At 46.7% G+C, this 20,035-nt stretch overlaps 1 protein-coding gene across 1 annotated transcript; it reads left to right on the top strand.

Annotated features, from left to right (window-relative positions):
* Nucleotides 1-1,948: 1,948 nt before the first annotated feature.
* syn1 (synapsin I) lies at nt 1,949-10,833 on the top strand (the record flags this gene model as incomplete). Its single annotated transcript, XM_084467829.1, has 13 exons — nt 1,949-2,316; nt 2,889-2,946; nt 3,989-4,080; nt 4,176-4,332; nt 4,441-4,530; nt 5,537-5,599; nt 5,700-5,842; nt 6,487-6,561; nt 6,659-6,761; nt 7,083-7,232; nt 7,593-7,662; nt 8,291-8,825; nt 10,698-10,833. 13 exons carry the CDS (start codon nt 1,949-1,951, stop codon nt 10,831-10,833), a joined length of 2,040 nt encoding a protein of 679 aa, XP_084323955.1.
* Nucleotides 10,834-20,035: the final 9,202 nt, after the last annotated feature.

Raw genomic sequence — 20,035 nt, forward strand, 5'->3', positions numbered from 1 at the left:
TGCAGGCACACGCACACACACACATGCACACACTGGCACACACACACACACACACACACACACACGTACAGATACGCAATGCAGAGGAAATAGAACAACTGTACCCCTAACCCCCCCGCCCCCCCCAACGTCACATTGGTGTATTTAATGGGTTTAATCTTGTGTGTTGTGGCTGAAGGCTCTGTGCTAGTCTCAATATTACAACTCTATGTTCATTTTTTATGACTAGATTCCACCCATCCAACCTATAACGGACTGCCTGCTGAGCATGTGTGTGTGTGGCATATGTGGGTTTCTGCGTGTGTGTGTGTGTGGCATGCATGTGGGTGTATGTGTGGGTGTGTGTGTGTGTGTGTGTATGTGTGTGTGGGTGGCATACATGTGTGTGTGTGTGTGTGTGTGTAAGTGGCAGGCATGTGGGTATGTGTGTGTGTGTTTGTGTGTGTGGCATGCAGGTGGCTGAATAATTGTGCATGTGGGTGTGTGTGTGTGTGTGTGTGTGTGTGTGTGGCATGCATGTGTGTGTGTGTGTGTGTGTGTGGCATGTATTTTTTTTTTGGTCATTAGTAATCTCAGCCTATTTATCATCATCAACGGCGTTGACATGAATAATAATAATAATATTAATAATATGATTTGAGCAGATTAATATAGGGGGTGCTAAGTTTCATTATCATTCATTCAAGACTTCATAAAAAGTAAAGGCAAAAGAAACCGTGTTTATAAAGGTGGTGGCCTACAAAAGGTAACATATCAGCGGCATTATGCTCTGAAGAGACACCGGTCTCTTTGCGGCAGCAGTTTACAAGTAGGCGGAAGTGCTACCGTCATTAGGCGGTGCGGTGGAATCATTATCTTATTAACGAGTTTCAACGTTTTCTAATGCATTGCCAAGCAGGTGGCCCATCCCTTAAAATGTGTTTTACGAAAACACTGATAGAAAAAATAAAAACGAATTAAATTTATACAAGCGTTTCGCTTCGCTGCAGTAGTACCGATGTTTTAAGGAATTCAGGTCTCTTATCAGTTGTGATGCGAGGACGATCAGTATCATCATCATCATCATCATCGTCCTCCTCATCATCAGACAGACACCATACTGCCCTGATTAATCAATAGCGCGTGAGCACCACCATCAGCCTCAGCCCCGTCCATCCCGTTGGCTGCACTCTCCTCGCATCAGCACCACCCCTTTACTCCACCAGTGCTCTGGCATCTCCCCCAGGAGCGCTGGGAGTGACGCAGAACCGAGCGGAAAGCTGCACCGCGCCTTGACGGAAGAAGAAGTACTACTAAGGAGCAGGTGATGCGAAAAAAAAAAACAACCGGACCAGAGTAGCCCTATATCTGGGTACAGTGGCTGGTAGAGAGGTGCTGATCACCGACGCGTGGCCTGTTCGGGCAGAGGACGAGTGACATCGAGGCGGGTAGGGTGTGCATCTCCTTCTAAAGCGTCCTGATAGCGCAGCAGCACTTCTCCGTTCACACCGGATTGGGGACGTGTTCAGAGGTAGGTCTTCCACGGCGACAATTACCGCTTCTCTGCTCTGTGAGCAACACATATGTTGCATTGCAGTCTGTTAATTAAGGGGAATGTGCTTAGGGTGGCGATGTGTGTGATATCTAAAAAATATGTCAGATTCTGAAGCGGGTAATTGCCTTTAAAAAAATAAGTTGAAATGCATTTAGCTGGAGTCCCTGTTTGGCCTCATCAGTCACGACATGCTTAGAAACTACAGGAGTCTGATAACTAGGGTCTGCCCCTTATTTATACTACTATGTCTGTTTCTGTGTAGGCTGCATTGACCAGTTGGTCTACAGATGGGAAAGTAGATATTTCCGAGGAACAAGTTGGAATTCATTATCCGGTGGTCAGGATCTCGGCTTTCTGCAGCTTCTCATCCTGCAGCTTCTCCTCCTCCCCCTTCGGCGATATTAAACCTCCACCATGAACTACCTGCGTCGACGCCTCTCGGACAGCAATTTTATCTCCAATTTGCCTAATGGCTACATGACGGACCTCCAACGCCCTGAGCCGGCTCAGCCGCCGAGCCCCGCAGTGTCGCCTGGGCCCCCGGAGCAGCGCCGCCAGTCCACCAGCCAGCAGCAGCCGTCTGGAGGTGGAGCCGCTGCCGCTGCAGCCAGTGGTGGTGGTGGTGGAGGTGGTGGAGGAGCCGGGTTCTTCTCGTCCTTATCCAACGCTGTGAAGCAAACCACCGCCGCAGCAGCTGCGACACTCACCGAGGCAGCGGACAGAGCCGGGGTGTCGAGCAGTGCTAAGATACTGCTGGTGATCGACGACCAGCAGACGGACTGGTGAGGAGAACCTTCCTGGTATAATGACCTATAGCGTCGCTCCAGAAGGTCGTATGATTAACCTAGTTCCGTCCCTGTCATGTGTGTGGATGACGTCCCGCCTCTGGGGTTTAGATGAGGTGAGGATAAGACTTGTCTGCCATGCAGCAGAGGTTGGGGGAAGAAGCCATTTTACAGGCTAACCTTTTTACAACGATGCATTATCAATAAGTAATAATGCTGTTTCATTAGCCTGTACATTAGGCCATTAAGGCCTTTAACATGTAGGACATCAAGTCTTAAATTACTAAAAATAAATGAGAACAAGTAGGCATATGATATTCTATGATACAATTTAATTTAAAATAAATTCACTTATTTGTAATTCTTGCAAACTACACAATACAGTACACCTACGTTGCATGACATGCATTCTGATTCAACAGCAGCTCCCTCACTTAATTCTCCCCTTACTCTAAGGTGCAGTAAGTGGGGAAGTTGTTCAAATCAAAAGGTTTTAAGGGAGACCTTAAGCCATAATGGGCCAACATGTAACCTCTCCGCTGGCCGCCTGGGTTGTGGTTCTTCCGCAGGGCGAAGGTCTTCAGAGGGAGGAAGGTCCATGGGGAGTTTGACATCAAGGTGGAACAGGTGGGTGGCCTCATGAACCTCGTTTCCCTCCTCCCTGACCTGGCACACACACTCACCTGAACACCAGGCCCAGAGCTTCAGAGAGATCCACAGCAGAGGAGACGTGTGTTGGGGAACCGGGTTAGGATTGATCTGGGATGCAGCAGTCCTACTGTATCACAGCACAGCTTCAGGGGGGAGACGGCGCCATGAACCAGCCAATACCAGGGGCGGCGTCACGCCTTGTTTCCTGTTTGGTTGTAGAGATTTCTGCTAAAGCAAACGTACTGGTGTGACTCTACAGCGGCCAGCCCACACGGTGTTGATTTGGGGCCTTGCCAAAGACGTGTTTACAGTTCAGGACTGCTGGCCGAGTCTGTGTCAAACGAGTCAAACCGATCCACGCCACCAGAGACAGGATTAGTGCAAACAAATATGAAGCGAAAAGGAACCTGTCCTGTTCACCCAGGTCTGACCTGGTCTGCCAGCACACGTTAGATATTAACGTCTGACTTGTTAGACCAGGTTAGGATGGCCATTCCACTAGTAGAGTATTTACACTTTAGAGTTTAGCGTCGAGGGCGTCCCATGTAACATCTTTCACTAAATACCCACGGTCTAACATTTTTAGAACTCTCCACCAAGCTGCATGTATTATAATAAAAATTGCTATGCTGTTTACAATTTGCAATTCAGATGTTTTAAGCGGTAATTTGTCCACAACCCTTTTTTGGTAAATTGTTAACCAAAGCACCCTTTGGAACTGCAGTATAATGAGAGGCGCTGTGCTCAGCGAACAGCCTCATGCTTCAGCCTAAGCTGCAGGCCAAGATCCTTTCACTTTGAGGTCCTCCAGCGTTTTCCACGGGCTATTTTCATCCCCTTCTTTCTGGGGTTTCGATAACTTATCATGAACCTGAGGTACCCGGTTGCCAGGCGCCCAATCTCCTGGGATGCTTGTGACCGCTGCGTGCATCAAGCAAGGGGGTGGGGGGGGGGGGGGGGGGGGGGGCACCAGACACGGTCCAAGATCCAAGCCCAACGCTTGCTCTCCCACTTCCAGGCAGATTTCTCAGAGATCAACCTGGTGGCCCATTCCACGGGCTCCTACAGCGTGGACATCGACGCCATCCGGAACGGCCATAAAGTCACTAAGTAGGTGCCCTCTGGCATGAACTATTAACGGAGTGGCCCTCGTGGATGTTGACGTAGTGTTTTACCGATGGCCTCCCCTCTCCGGTCTGCCCCAGGTCCTTTAAGCCAGACTTCGTCCTGGTCAGGGAGCATGCCTTCAGCATGGCCAGGCACGGCGACCACCGCAGCATCGTCATCGGACTGCAGTATGCCGGGGTCCAGAGCGTCAACTCCCTGCACTCGGTGTACAACTTCTGTGATAAACCGTGGGTGGTACGTACTCGGGACACTGCTGTGAACGTCGACGCTTTTTTTATTCTTCGTGTCTTGACGGTAGGAAACGGACAGGGGTTTACGTTCTGTTGTGTTTGTCCCTCTCAGTTTGCCCAGATGACCCGACTGTCCAAGACTCTGGGCCCAGAAGAGTTCCCGCTGATAGAGCAGGTTTACTACCCCAACCACAAGGAGATGGTGGGTAGTCTGGCCATCTGCTCGCCTCTCTCCCTCTCTCTCTCTCTCTCTCTCTCTCTCTCTCTTTCTCTCTCTCTCTCTCTCTCTCTCTGCTGCCTCATCCACTACCCCAGGACATAACCTGCAGTTTAAACATCCCTTAAAGTACCCTTTCAAACAGGCAATCCTCTTTCTTTATGGGTCACAGCAGGTGTGCAGGTCAATATTTGTGTTCCACAGCAGCTGAGGCCCTCTCTGCATCTCTCACTGCGGTGTCTGATTTGTTTTTGGAAGCTGGAGTGAGCGTAGCGACAGGGTCTTGATTTTCCAGGTCACTGTCATTATGCTGCACTGCAGAGACATCTGTCTGTCTATCTGTCTGTCTCTCTATCTATCACGCTATCTATCTATCTATGTATCACTCTATCTATCTATCTATCTATCTATCTATCTATCTATCTATCTATCTATCTATCTATCTATCTATCTGTCTGTCTGTCTATCTATCTATCTATCTATCTATCTATCTATCTATCTATCTATCTATGTATCACTCTATCTATCTATCTATCTATCTATCTATCTATCTATCTATCTATCTATCTATCTATCTATCTGTCTGTCTGTCTGTCTGTCTGTCTGTCTGTCTGTCTGTCTATCTATCACTCTATCTATCCTACTATCTATCTATCTATCTATCTATCTATCTATCTATCTATCTATCATCTTTCTATTATCTGTCTGTCTGTCGGCCGATCCGTCTGTATTTCTGTCTGTCTGTCTGTCTTTCCATCTGTCTGTCTGTCTATCTGTCTGTCTATGTATCTGTCTATCTAACCATGCATCCATCAATCCATCTATCTAACCGTCTATCTACCTGGCAGTCCATCAGACAGTCTGCCTGTGAACATTGTCTGAACAATGAGCAGTAGTTGAAATTCTTTATTAAATATGTTGTATTGAAAGACCCTATGTTGTTGATTGGGTTAGACCGTTATGAAAGACTATTGTTGTTCCTTGGTTACAGCTCACTTCCTCCGTCTTCCCCGTGGTGATCAAGATGGGTCACGCTCATTCTGGGATGGGCAAGGTAAAAAGGCCACTACTGTATTTCTGCCTGGATTACAAGCCTGTGCATACTATTGTTTTATTCTTCTTACTGGAGGAACACCTTTGGCCTGCCCACTCAGGTCAAAGTGGACAACCAGTACGATTTCCAAGACATTGCCAGTGTTGTGGCTCTGACCAAGACCTACGCCACGTCTGAGCCTTTCATTGACGCTAAGTACGACGTCCGCATCCAGAAGATTGGAAACAATTACAAGGCTTACATGTGAGTCAACATTTAGCGTTCCATTCTACCAAAATGCCAAGGTGCTGTGGGTAAGATTAGACAGTTGCAAAGAGAGACAACAGGCGAGGCGAGAAGAGAAAACTATGAAGCAGCTACACAGATACACGTAGATAGAAACGTCAGCAACACGTTAGCAACACGCCCACTCACTCATTGTGAACTCTCTGTCTCACTGATTCTCCGGGCTTTACACTAGGGGCCTGTGCCGGGTAAACTCTGGGTAACCTATCCTTAGCCTTGGAAGGTCCGGCTTACAGTGCATGTGTGATAGGGCCATCTAAGTGAGTAAATGAGGAGTGCTTCATTCATGCACTTGGTGATTAACAGGCAAGATGGGTTCTCCCCACGATCCAATCAGGACTTGTGTTCCATAATGGATCTGGTCAGAAGTGACACGGGAGTAGTCTGAAATCTCAAATGGCTCATGCAGAGGGAAACAGTATTCACAGTGTGTTTCCTTCACTAAAAGCTGACGGGGACAATGCCACTTCTAACAAATGACACTCAAATAATAGCTCCTAAATCCTGCCTACAGCACCTTCAATTCAACCTACAACAGCTTCATCTGCACAATGATATTGATCAAGTTATTGATGCAGAAATAATGGTTCATTTTACGATAGGAGGACTTCAATATCTGGCAACTGGAAGACCAACACGGGCTCCTCGATGCTGGAGCAGGTGGCCATGTCAGACAAGTAAGACCCGACTCTAAGCACCGGCTCTCAGAGCCAACGTCGGTTCTCTGGTGGTTCTCCAGTGTTCTGGTTCCATCTGTTCCCCCTTCCGTTCCAGGTACCGCATGTGGGTGGACTCCTGCTCCGAGGTCTTCGGAGGGCTGGACATATGTGCGGTCGAGGCTCTGCACGGCAAAGACGGCAAGGACTACATCATCGAGGTACCAGAGCGCAGCCTGTGGTGTCCGTGAAAACGATGAGCGGGTTCTCGTTCCTCAGAGAGCAGAACGAGGAGCGGGTTGACTCAATTTGCATTCAATTTGAAGAAAATAATTGCTAACTTTCTAACAAAATCCATTAGAATGTTACGCCGTCCACAGCTCCTGTGTAAAACAGAATACTGTTCTGCTGTGGCTGACGGTGGTCAGCAGCTGCCCTCTGAATGAACGCCACTCACACAAATCGAGCGGCTGGCGGTAGCAGTGGCACTCGGGGAGGGCGTCTAGTCGCTCATCACGTCTCGTCACGTCTCTCCCGCTCAGGTGGACGACTGCTCCGTGCCGCTGATCGGAGACCAGCAGGACGAGGACCGCGTCCACATCGCTGAGCTGGTGGTGTCCAGGATGAACCAGACCGTCCCGCGCTCCGCCTCCCCCTCGGCGGTCCGCTCCGCGGCCGGCCAGCCCCCTCAGGTGCCCGGAACCACGCAGCGTTTCAGACTCACTGACTTGCCGCTCACCCACCCCCCCCCCCCCCCCCCCCCCGTCTGGCCGGCACTCGACACACGACGAGGAGGCTGCCGGCGGGACGGAAATAGAACAGAGCTGATATGCATTTTATTAGTAGAACAATCCTCCTTTGTTCCGTTTTCCTCATGGTTATTATTCTTATTCATTATTATTATTCATGGTTATCATCTGTTGAGGAAAATCCTGCACTGAGGATGTATCAAATATTTTCCGTCTAATCGGACAAATCATCAAACCTAGAAGCCCGGGTCATATGGTACTGTGTGGTTTTGATGGCGGGGTTTTTCGGGGTGTTTCATACAGAAGACGGTGTCCCCCCAGGCCGACTCCCAGCCCAGGGTACCCCAGGCCCAGCAGCGCCCCCCCACCCAGGGTAAGATGGCCGCTGCAGCCCCCCTGCCAGCGCCGAGACGGCCTTGTGGTTCAGCCCCTTTGATTCTGCAGTGCAATAATGTTTATAGCATCCACCCCTTTACGACCTAGTTATGTTGTTGTTAGTGTTAATCCAACATTATTATATTATCTACAATTATTATGTGTTAGTATATAGATATATATATATTTACTGTAACAATATATACTGTAATACAATTCTCTATTGTACGATCATTTTGGAATGTTGCCATGGTGAAGCTCAGAGGTGCTTTGGTTCAGCCTAATGTCTACACACCTACACATGTACACATAGGTATATATAAACCAAAGTAGTAAAGACTATATTAAGTACTGTCCCACGACTAACATTGGCTCTGTTTCATACCAATGTTAAGAGAAACATCACAAGTTTATCCTGGCTATGACACAAATTAGAAAACGGTCACTTTGGAAAAGGGAAAGTGAAAAGTGACTAAGAGCTTAGTACCAAATCAGATTGGTTTGATTTAAAATTTCTTTGATTTCTGCTACTACTTACATAGCCACTTAACTTAACTTAACTTAACTTAACATAACCCTGAGACGGCGCAGACGTGTGTGAGGACTCTGTGGGCGTTGTGCTCTAGGTGGGCCCCAGCAGGGCCCCTCACAGCAGCGGCCCCAGCCTCAGGGCCAGCCCCCTGCTCCCCACCCGGGGGCCAGCCCCACGGCCGCCAGCGAGCCCGGCAGCCAGCCGGCGCCCTCTAAACCCGGCCAGGGGCCCGGGGCCACGCAACGGCCGGCTCCGGCGGCCGGCCAGGGCCAGAGACCCCCCTCCGGCCAGGGCTCCCCCCAGCGGAGCCCCGGGACGGTGCAGAGGCAACAGTCGGCCTCCGCGCAGCAGAAGCCCGGAGGCCCCGGCCAGAAGCCCCTGGGGGGCCAGCAGAAGCCCCCGCAGCAGAGGCCCAGCCAGCCCCCCAGGCAGATGTCCCAGGGCGGCGGATCCCCGCAGCAGAGGCCGTCCGGGCAGCAGGGCCGCCCGGGAGGGGCCCCCACCACCCAGCAGCCCCGACCGGCGGGCCAGGGAGGGCCGGGCGCCAGACCCCCGCTGCAGCAGAAGCCCCAGCCCCCCCAGAAGCCCCGCCTGGACGAGGCGTCGGCGGGCAACGCTCCAACACTAAAGTGAGTAGACGTGTGAGCGCACTCTGCAGCTCCACTGTAGCCTCGGAAACGCTCCCTAAGTGCAAAGAAGGGATGAAAGGAAGGTCTTTCATCCTCTGCCCGCTTCCAGAGCTGCATGCCAGGACCCATCCCTTGCTCCTGGATCACCGTCCCCGCCCTAGTGCGCATGCAGCCTGCGTGTTTCTGCAGCTCACCGCTGCTGCAGCACTTACACAAGACGACATTTATTTCCAGAGAGCGTGTCACTTCCATAGCAGCCACATCATGCGGGCGTGATCTTCCCCCTCATCCACTCCTACTGGCACTGGATGCAGATTGCCTCGGGACCGTCGGATCAGGGGGAATTTCGGGCTGAGACCACAGAGCTGTTAAAATAGTATGTGACTGCTCCTTATCCTTGTTTTGAAAACAGAGTAAGTAAAGGTGTGTGTGGATGAATACAGGTGTGTCCACTGTTTAGGAAACTCCTAGGACGACAAGGAAATAGGAAAGAAAATAGGATTCTTACTTCAAATCATTAACATCACTGAAATATGGAATTTCATAATTAATTGATAATTAAAATGGAAAAAAGGTTTTAATCGTTTTTTAACCGTGCAGTGTCACTAAAGGTTTTGGACATAATTTAGTTAATATTACACTTCATTATTTTGATGATGTGACTCATCATTATTATAAAAAAATAATAGTATAATAGTGAAATACCTGACCTTGTTACCACATCACAAAATCTATTCACCCAATCATGAACTGATTCAGTTGCTATTCCTTCATTTAATCGGAAGAAATGCTAACAAAACAATTACAATGTAGTTTGCTGAAATAAGACAAGCCAACACAGTGCTTCTGTGACTCTAAGCCACTGCGGTTCTTCCCCAGTCCACAGCTCCTGTGGAAACCAGAACAGGGTTCTGCTGTGGCTGGCGGTGGGCTCTCACGGGGGGGATTCGGCTAGCTTGGCTCGAGTGGGACACCATGCTATGTTGCTATGGCAGTTGGCCTCTGAAAGAGTGCCACTCGTGCAGATTGAGTGGCTGGCAGCAGCAGTGGTACTTGGGACAGACTAGGCACAAATAATCCAGAAATATCTCCTTTCTGGGACAACATGTGAACTATACTGTATGCTGAATGTGGTTTAAGGTTGCAGGTTTCTTTGTGGTCCAGTCTAAATGTTAACATCTTCTGCTGCTCAACGGCTGGTAAAAAATATATTCGTCATACAAACGGTCAAATAAACAAATTAGAAAAATTGAAATAGAATTGTGGAAACACAATACAATATAATAACAGCAATATAAATTTTAAAAAAAGATCAGAATGTTAACTCATAAAAATGCAATAATGCAAACATACATATACTAATCATTAACCTAATCCTAGTGCATTCTTTTGATGTCGGGGCGCTGTCAAAAAACATGATTCATCATTACATTCTTCAGATGCAAGTCTACTTTCCCGCATATGATGAGCTCGTCATACAATAACACACAGGAAGTGCACCACTCTGTCGTCACCGTAGCGACACGCCCTACCCTCCTCCATCTCCATGGGTTTGCTGCATGACGTTAAAAGCCTCTTCCTCCCCTCTACTGCCACTCCTCTGCCCTCCTCCTCCTCTTCCTCTTCCTCCTTCTCCTTCTTTCCCCTCCTCCCTCTTCTCCCCTCCTCTTCCTCCTTATCTTCTCCCCTTCTCCTCCTCTTCCCCCTCTCCCCTCCTCCTGCTCCTTCTCCTTCCATCCTCCTCTCCTCTCCTCAACCTCCCCCTCCTCCCCCTCCTCCTCCTCCCTCTCTCCTCAACCTCCCCCTCCTCCTCTACCTCCTCCTCTTCCCCCCCCCCCCCTCCTCCTCCTCCTCCTCCTCCTCCTTTAGTAGCGAGTCCCAGTCTCTTACCACTGCCTTCAACCTTCCAGAAACACCGGAGACGCGGGCCAGCCTTAGCCGGGACCAGCTGAAGGCTGAGGCCGTACGCGACCTCCGCAAGTCTTTTGCTAGTCTCTTCTCCGACTGAGGGTGAGCGTGAAACGCCCCCAGTGCAAGTGACAATAACATGGACTTACAGGACGAAGGAACCTCCGCTCCTTCTCTTCATCCCACCCCCCAAATCAAACAAGGACCAACAACATGTCACCTAATAACGGTTCTCTCACACCGAGGCCAACGGGAACCCTAAAACACCCACTGCCGCGATAGGTTAAACAGTAAAACACGAGGATAGTTAATCGACGTAGACTCAGTCTGAAACATTCCTTGACCCACTGAAGGCGCAGATGCCTGGGTGATTCACTGACTCATGTACTCACACTCATTGGCTGTGTGTTCCTGCTTGCACATGTAGAAGATCGGCATCTATTATGCGTACCCAACCACACACACACACACACACACACACACACACGTAGACACACACACACACACACACACACACACTAACTCAGACCCACACACACTCTTAATCACTTACACACCTCCGTTCACACAGACTGACTTATTCTTTCACAGACACAGGCACACTCATAAACACGCACACACACACACACACACACACACACTAACTTTCTTTGTCTCAAATTCACACTCATGCACACACATGCAAGCACACCTATGTACAGACACACCTTACAATCCCAAATCAAGGGTTTCTACTTGTTTGTTGGTGGCATGGCGTGAATTATGATTTTTTTTAAATCAGTCAACAAATCATGGGATGCCTAATCAAATCAGCCCAGCTGTAAACTAGATTGTTTGGTGTTGGTGAACGCTGGACATCTTATTTCTGAGCTGTTTTCCAATCATGTCGGTGTTTTAGCTGCATGTCAACATGGAGGCAGTATTTGATCTCCAATCCCCAGTAGTATTGGCTCTTTGTAACAGTGTCGTCAATTTTAGCTCAAGTAGTTAGCATAGTAGCCTTATTTGGTGTTGTGGGAATGTCGTCGCTGCCATTTTGTTCTCTCTTTATTTCTCTCACAAACCCTTCACCTTAATAGCATGCCTTGTGAGCACAAGAGCACAATCAGTCAAATGGCGGGATCTCAGGGTTGCCCACTTTGATTGTGACGCTCGTGCTAGGGTGAGGGCCTTCCATTGTGATTTTGTACGATTGGTGTTGATGTCCTAATGGTGCTGAAGGAAATGCATGGTGTTGTGTTTTTGGTTTTTGTTTGTTCATGAGCTAGAATGTATTAAGTACTATTGGACTATTTTTGCACTCATAATACAAGAGTTATACTTGAATTCAATGATGCTGACTGATATATGTATAGACAACTTTTTCAGGTTTGTTTGATCGCCATAGGAGATCCGTGCACAGGCTTTCAGGCTGAATGGAAGAGATCAAATATACTAGAATACATAAGTGCAGCACAGTAATCTTACTACTATGTAATAGGTGGTCAGTTACATATGAAACAAAATTATGCTATTGATAAATAAATATATGGTCGACGATTTATTTTATTTCAATCTTATTCTAATAATTTATCTATCTCTTTTGAGTTAATGCAAAACTAAACGCAAACCGATGGAAATGTTCACTAATGCCACTGATTAACTTACAGTTAATCCTATTAACTACCGTAACTTTCAGTGGGGATTTCTAGTGTCCTTTTAAGATCTATTTCAAAACTAACATACTTAACCTTGTATCTGTACTACCAAAAACACAATTTAGCGTCTGAAAGAATATCTAAGGCATAGCATGAAATCGGTTCCTACGCGTTTAGCCAGGACTCTGCTCCAGTCCACTGAGCCAAGGACTTCTGTATATTAACACGATGGGTGGGGTCCACCTGACGTAGGTCTAATACTGATGGGTGGGGGTCCACCTGACTGATGGGTGGGGGCCCACCTGACGTAGGTCTAATACTGATGGGTGGGGTCCACCTGACGTAGGTCTAATACTGATGGGTGGGGGTCCACCTGACGTAGGTCTAATACTGATGGGTGGGGGTCCACCTGACGTAGGTGTGTAATACTTATGTGCACTTATGCGATCCTAGTGTCATTTCTGTGACGTCTACGCTTTTGATAAACCCGTTGGACTATTGTCCACACGTCCTGGATCCTTCTGGGATCTTTAATCCTTTGTTTTCGTCAACCCCTGATAAACTGTCTTCCATTGAGAGAAGCCCCCCCCCCCACACCTGTTTGAATACAATAAGGCAATATCCTCCAGAAAAGGACGCAATACCTTAACATTAAGCGCTGAGTTCCTCCCTGACCCTTTGCACCCCCTACCGCAGGCTTTGTGTGTATCAACGCATTCATGTAGCCACAGTGACCCCTTGTGATCAGTGGTGTGTAAAACGTGTGGATGTGTTGTCTTGTAACTTGTGGAAACAGAAAAAAACAAGTTGATTTGCTGCTGCGGCCTTCGACCCAAACGGCCCTCTTTACCCCCTGCTGCTAGGTGAGCTGCTTTTCAATGGTATCTTGTTCTCAAGGGTGGAGTCGACTGTTTTGATGCATTTGTTCTTCATTTATGAAGTGACGTACTTATTTAATTCTTCATTTATTTATTTACATGTGTTTGGCTCGTAGGTATGTGCGTTGACTACATATATCCTCGCCTGGTAACCAAACTTATTTGCGAGCTCATGTTTGATTTGCTCCGGCATGTGCAATGTGCATTTTTGAATTGTCAGGCGACATATATCTTGTCATTTTCTTTCATTTAGAAATGTGTATTTGTTTGGCCAGTGACTCAGTAGGTAAGTTACTCTTATATTTTTCATGGCATAGCTCACTGCCAAAGACAGATCCAGCCTTGAAGCCTGGGCCCTCTCATACCCAGTGTGTAATTTGTGACGAATGGCTTGAAACGGGAGGGCCTCTCCGAAGGTGTCATGCCATACACAATCCATCACGACGTCCCTCAGGCTGGTAGGGTTGTCATGGCAAAATGGTCGCCATCTGTTTTTATTTATTTCATGTTTCAACTGTTTGTAGTGGATATATTTTAACTGTAAATGTATACTTGTTCTTTTATTTGCTGGAGTGATTTTAACCGTTTTTCTAAAGCCCACTATGATAGTTTGAAATATCTTGTCTGTTGAACTATCAATCAGTCAGTGAATGCCTGCCAGATGTGTAAAAAAAAAAATATGAAAACATGCAAATTAATATAAGAAGATGCAAAATTGTAAATCATGGTGGAGTATTGAAGTATGTGTATGGAAAAAAATGTTAAATCTATTATATGTTATATGCAATGTAGCTCTATGATGTGAATTATGTTATCAAATGCAGGCACATATTCAATAAAGTCTATGACTAACAGTGACTATGGTTTTTACTATGGATTGTTACTTTTACTAATTATTTTAAGATTTTAATAATAATTTATTTATTTTGTATAGCGCGTATAGTTTTCAATGACACTCACCATTCACACAGAGTCATACTGGTGGTGGTAAACTACGATGGTAGCCACAGGTGCCCCTGGAGCAGACTGACAGAGGCATGGCTGCCATTCAGCGCCTACGACCCCTCCGACCACCACCTCAAACATACAGCAGTCAGACACATTCACATGAGGCAAGGTGGCTGAAGTGTCTTTCCCAATGACACAACGACCGTGACACAAGTGGCAAGGTCGGGGATCGAACCTCTGACTATTATTATACTTTTCACCTTTGTTCTTGAATGAAGCAATCATCGTTAATTCTACAATAAATATATTCAGTGATATTTTAAAGTAAATGTATTAATTTGAAACTATCTGCATTAATATATACACTAATATACAATGTTTATGTATACTAGGCATATGTGACCACTGACCACAAGGTGGTGTGCACTTGCACTTGACCACTATCACTCTTAAAATAGAATCTCTTATCTTCTAAAGTCTCACATTTGTGTATATAGTCGGCCTATATATTACATATAATTGAATATATAGTGCATGCTTCATTCTGTATTTCCAAATGCCTGACCCATTCAGCCAACCAGAAGACTACTCAAAAAGTAAATAATACAAAATATAAATATAATTCATACACATTTTTGTGAAAAAGTAAGGGTTTGAATCTAAGGATAATCCTGCCAGTGCTTGCAGTTAACAGTTTTACAAGTGGATGATGTAGCAAGCCACCAAGTGTGTCTGGATACACAGAAACATCAGTGTGAATAATCCTACTTGGTCCTGAACGAAACTAAGACAACAGCCACACAGAGGTTTATCTTGGATGCGTATCCCCGTCTTTACCGAAGAATACTTGGATTCATGGTTTGAGACGTAGTGAATCTTTTGCAGATCTGAATGCAGACAGCTGCAGCTGGCAGAGAACAATGGATCTGAGTTGTACCAGGCGAGAACTGCGGCCATCATTGAACCGAATACATTTCAACGAGGATATCTCAATTGTACTTTCAATCTCTGTTTCAAAAACGACACAACTCCTCATGACTCCTCATGACTCCTCCTGACTCCTGACATAGACTGTTCGATTTTAATTACTGGATCAATGTCTATGAACTCTCACAGTTTTCATTGCAATTAAAAATATATGGAATGCGCATCAAATTTGCAGGCAGGATATCGTGTAGTTTACACCCTACTAACACTTCATGAAAGGTCAGAAGGGCAAGGTAACTGCATCTCTCTGATCTCCTCCTCCCCAAGTCAGGTCTCCCCCAGAAAAGCAAGAAATGATCTCACAATAAACTGCGCACCCTCTCAGATAAACCTCTCAATAAAGGTATTTCTTCATTCGTCAGACTTTAAATTGAGCAATTTGAGACTTCAGTTGAGTAGATATCTTTAGGTCCGAGGACAGCACAAGGTATACAGATGGAAAAATGGGTTGGTATGAATAACTGAAGACTACACAGTGAGGAAAACAAAGCCATAGCCTGGTACAGCTTACCCACACACACACCCATGACTCTAACGTCTCCATTCTTCCTTCATTCTGGTGTTCTTCATCATGATGGGGCAGCACGGACCCAGCGATGGGAGAGCATCACCGTCCAGATCCTGTTCTTTTCATGGGCAGAGGGAAACGATGCGGGGGCGGAGCCTAACCGACCTGCTGGCAGAGCTGGGATATTTCTAGATCTGACCCATTTAAAAAAAGAAAAATCCCTCAGAAGCTGGAGGCACAGGTGCAGCCTGGTGGCTGTTAATAGCTTAACAGAATGTGCAATTATATAGATTATGATGCTGTCAAAGCACACAGGGCACAACGTGCCACTACCCATTACGTGTAGGCTGTAGTCTAATTGGCTGACATACACAATTGCACACACATAAACAGACATCATAAAAGATGATGCAAGTGTAAGCATTACCAATCAATTTATTTATCAATAAAAAAAATAAAATAGATGCTTGCGTGTGTGTGAGGGGTAGAGGGCAGAAAAGATGGAGAGAAGGGGAGGCCAATGCTGATGCACGACTCAGCAATTACATAATAGCCTTTGAATGGGAAACAGTGGAGTGGCTGTTATCAGCTATTATGGGAACTCACGCCTTCCACCATGGGCCCAGCTAGCGTGCGGTCAGGACCAGATCCCATTGTTTGTCCGCCTCGGAATCAGGGGGCGTTTGATTCCACACTTCCACAAAAGACACAAGCCCTGGTTTAAAATAAGGGCACTTTAACCCAACACATCCGCCACTACGTCACACATGCCCTGCGTACTCTACATCGGCTGATGTGTAACTACATGTGCGTAGTGTTTAGCGTGTCGAAGTGATTCCAGCGATCCGCGCCAGTCCATACCACAGCGCTGTATAAAGCGTGTGTTTGCAGGGCATTAGACTAATGAATGATTCCTTTGCCCCGACTGGCTGGAGACGGCGGATGAGCGACTAGCGCGGAGCAGAGATTTAATTAAAGTCCACCATGGGACGCCTCGCTGTGACCCAGGGGACCGGAGAGCGGGGAGGGTGTGTTTGTTTGCTGTTGTGAATAATATCTCCACTCTTCCGCCATTGACCTACATGGGCTGGGAGGAAGCTCCCTCAACCCACGCAGGATAACTTACTTACTGCAGTTATGAATCCGGTGTTTTTATCCCTTACACTTATCATCAACATTTCTGCTAGATGATTACTGTGGGGCGTGTTATGAAGCTTTATTACACGGCTCTTCTCAATGCTGTGGAACGCTCCGTTCACTTGCATGGGCCTTCCCGACATCCGGCGGTGGATTATTTTTCGATAATTGACCGTTGCTAAGCATATAATGACCACTGTCAAGGAAAGTGGATTTTTTTGCCTCTGATTCAAGTCTTTCGTATCACTCCGCAAGTAGTCCGGTGACTTATCAACCCCAGCGTATTCGGTCGCTAAGCGACGTCAACGTCTTTGGCGGACTATTTCTCTGCTGATCAACACTACGCATGGTAATAACAAATAAATTGTAAAAAGACACACCGTGTGAAGTTATTTTTGAGTTCTGGCAAGTAGCTGTGTATTAAGAGAGATAATGTATAGAACGTCGCCGGTCATTATCGAAAATAAGCCCCTTCAGGGCGAAGCAAGACACCTCCGCTTCGCGTCGATGTCCTGTTCGCCCTGTCGGTGCTTATTTTCCCGATAATGATTGACGTTCTCTACATTATCCCTTACATATATCCAAGTGGGCCGTTTCACTGCTGAGCCAGAACAGAGGAATCGGTCCTTGGAAAGCATCATGTATGCTCCACCCTCCTGCTCCACCCCCCCTGCGGACCCCCAGTGTGTTCGCCTGTAACCCCCACCTCCCCCCCACCTCCCCTCCACCTGGCTGTGACGCAGCTAATTCCTTACGGTCTCCACGGTGGGCTCCCCTCAGCACTTTGCATCATTACATCAGTCCCTTGGAAATCAAGTCGCCGTCTTTTGCTCCTACTCTGAGCGGGTTGCCATGGATACGGCTCCCGGATGGTTTGGCTCGCTCCTATGTGGATCGTGTGTGTGTGTGTGTGTTTTTCTGAGCGGGTTGGAATGCTTCGCCTGTGTGCTTTTTCACATCTTGTTCAAACAGGAGATCTAATGATGGTGATTCAGCTCTGTCAATATTGTCGATGGCTCTCCATCAGGGAGTGATTAGACTGAGCAGAACCGATCTGAACACAGCGTTACAAAGCACACACCTGGATCACACGACTGATACCCTCTCAAACAAGCCATCTTGACACCTTTATTGGTTTGACGTGGTAGGCCCTTGATTGCACGATAAGGTGCTATAAAAAACACTATAAAAGTTCTTGTTGATTTTTTTCATTTTTGGCAAATGATAATGGCAGGGTGGGAATTTCACGACGGCCATGACGGCCATGGCCTGTGGATCAGAGCGATTGCTCTGCTGTGATTGTTCCAAAATAGAACTTGCGCAACTGATACAGGTAAAGTATCAACATCACGAAAGAAGAACGTCAACCAGCCTCCTCAGCAGTATTTGTAATAACGCCGTTTAAAATAACGCTGTTATTTTTTCAGTAACGGGTAATCTAACTAATTACTTCTTCCGTCGTTACAACGCCGTTACCGTTACTGACAGTTAAATGCTATGAATTGATTGAATGAACTGCGTAATCCGAACGCACCCCTGGCTCCACACAAACTGATAGTGAGGGGACCAGGTGGGTTAACAAAGAAATAAGCGATTATTATTGGCTAAGGCAGAGTCATGTTTCATGGTAGCCAATCGGAGCCAGTGTTTTTACACACAAGCCAGGATATGCGTGCCACACGCACACGCACACACAAACACCAAACAGATTCGATGAAGCCGTAGAAATGGCGAAATGGTAAAAAGTTGGCATTTTCAAGGTGGAGATATAAGCACTACTTCAAATTCATTGAGGTCAAGTGTAAGAACGTGCATGTAAAGTGAACATTATGTCCAGGAGTAAAGACTTTGTCGACATCCGTTGTAAGCAACTCTAATTTAATGAAGCATCCCACAACGACACACGCATCTACAAAGCTACTTTTTTTTTTACAGTAACGCAAATAATTTGCTTTGAAACAGCTTTGAATCTAGTATTTTTCTTGCTAAGTGGTTTTGATATAATACATGACTGACTTATGTGGGTTATGGCTGAACTTAACGTATACGATTAAAAAACACTATTGCTATTCTTTACTCTTAGATGAACTCAGGCAGTCCTTTTCCAAAAAAGTTCTTTCTAATATATTTAATATATTGTGCACTGCACTGTGTCAGGAGAAAGTGTTTGTCTGTAACTTCTCACTTCTATGGCCAGGCTTTGCACACTGTTTCAGCCTCTCTCTCACTCACATTATCTCTCTCACATTCTCTCTCTCACACACACATTCTAATTCTACTCTCTCTCTCTCTCTCTCTCTCTCTCTCTCTCTCTCTCTCTCTCTCTCTCTCTCTCTCTCTCTCTCCCTCCCATACTCACAGTCTCTCTAAATGCAATGTTTTACAATATGATATGTTTTTCAATGTTTTTAAATTAAAACAAATGTTTTAATACATAATTAATGTTTCTTGGTGAATGAGAATGTTAAGGTATTAATCTGAAAGGTAAAACCCGCGTAATTGAACCAAATGGCCTTTGTGCCCTGTCATGTGGCCTTTGTGCCCTTAAAAAAAATGTGAACGGGAAGGCCAAATGGCCTTGCCCCTAAAATGACAAAATTCCAAGCCTGGATAATGGTCATGAAGTGGGCACCTATGGGTACTTGTGGGAGTTGGATTGTGATCAGACTATGCTAATACATGCAAATTACACTCTGCTGTGAAGGAAAAGCCAGAGTGAGACTTATTGATTCGCCCTTGAGGCCCTAGACATTTCTCTGTGCATAATCCGCTCTGATCCTCCGTGAATCTGCGCCAGGAACACAAATCCAGCGCCAAACGGTGGATTCTTCGACGGCATCCAGACTGCACTGGAAATGCCATCCAAGCCACGGCTGCCAGGCGCATCCAGACCCAGACCATGACGCCTGGGACCGTGTGGCCTCAGCCCTGAGGCTGTGGTGCCGAAGCTGGAGACACTAGGGTCGGCGGTGCTGAGGAGACTTTTAGTACTTTATTTTAATTTGAGGTTGACAGTGTAATCCGTGATTGATGTGGGATAAATCTGAAAGGATCTCCCTCAATTCCTCAGACTCACCACTCACTAGGATGTGGATGTGTGTAGGATGTGAGTTTCTGGGTTGGCTCCGTTGTTTGAGCAGTTCCAGACATTGAGGAACCCGACGCACGTTCTACTGCAGGGGTATCAGAGGGTTTTATGTAATCTGG

Source organism: Micromesistius poutassou, assembly GCF_964030765.1.
Source record: "Micromesistius poutassou genome assembly, chromosome: 5".
Lineage (NCBI taxonomy): Eukaryota > Metazoa > Chordata > Actinopteri > Gadiformes > Gadidae > Micromesistius > Micromesistius poutassou.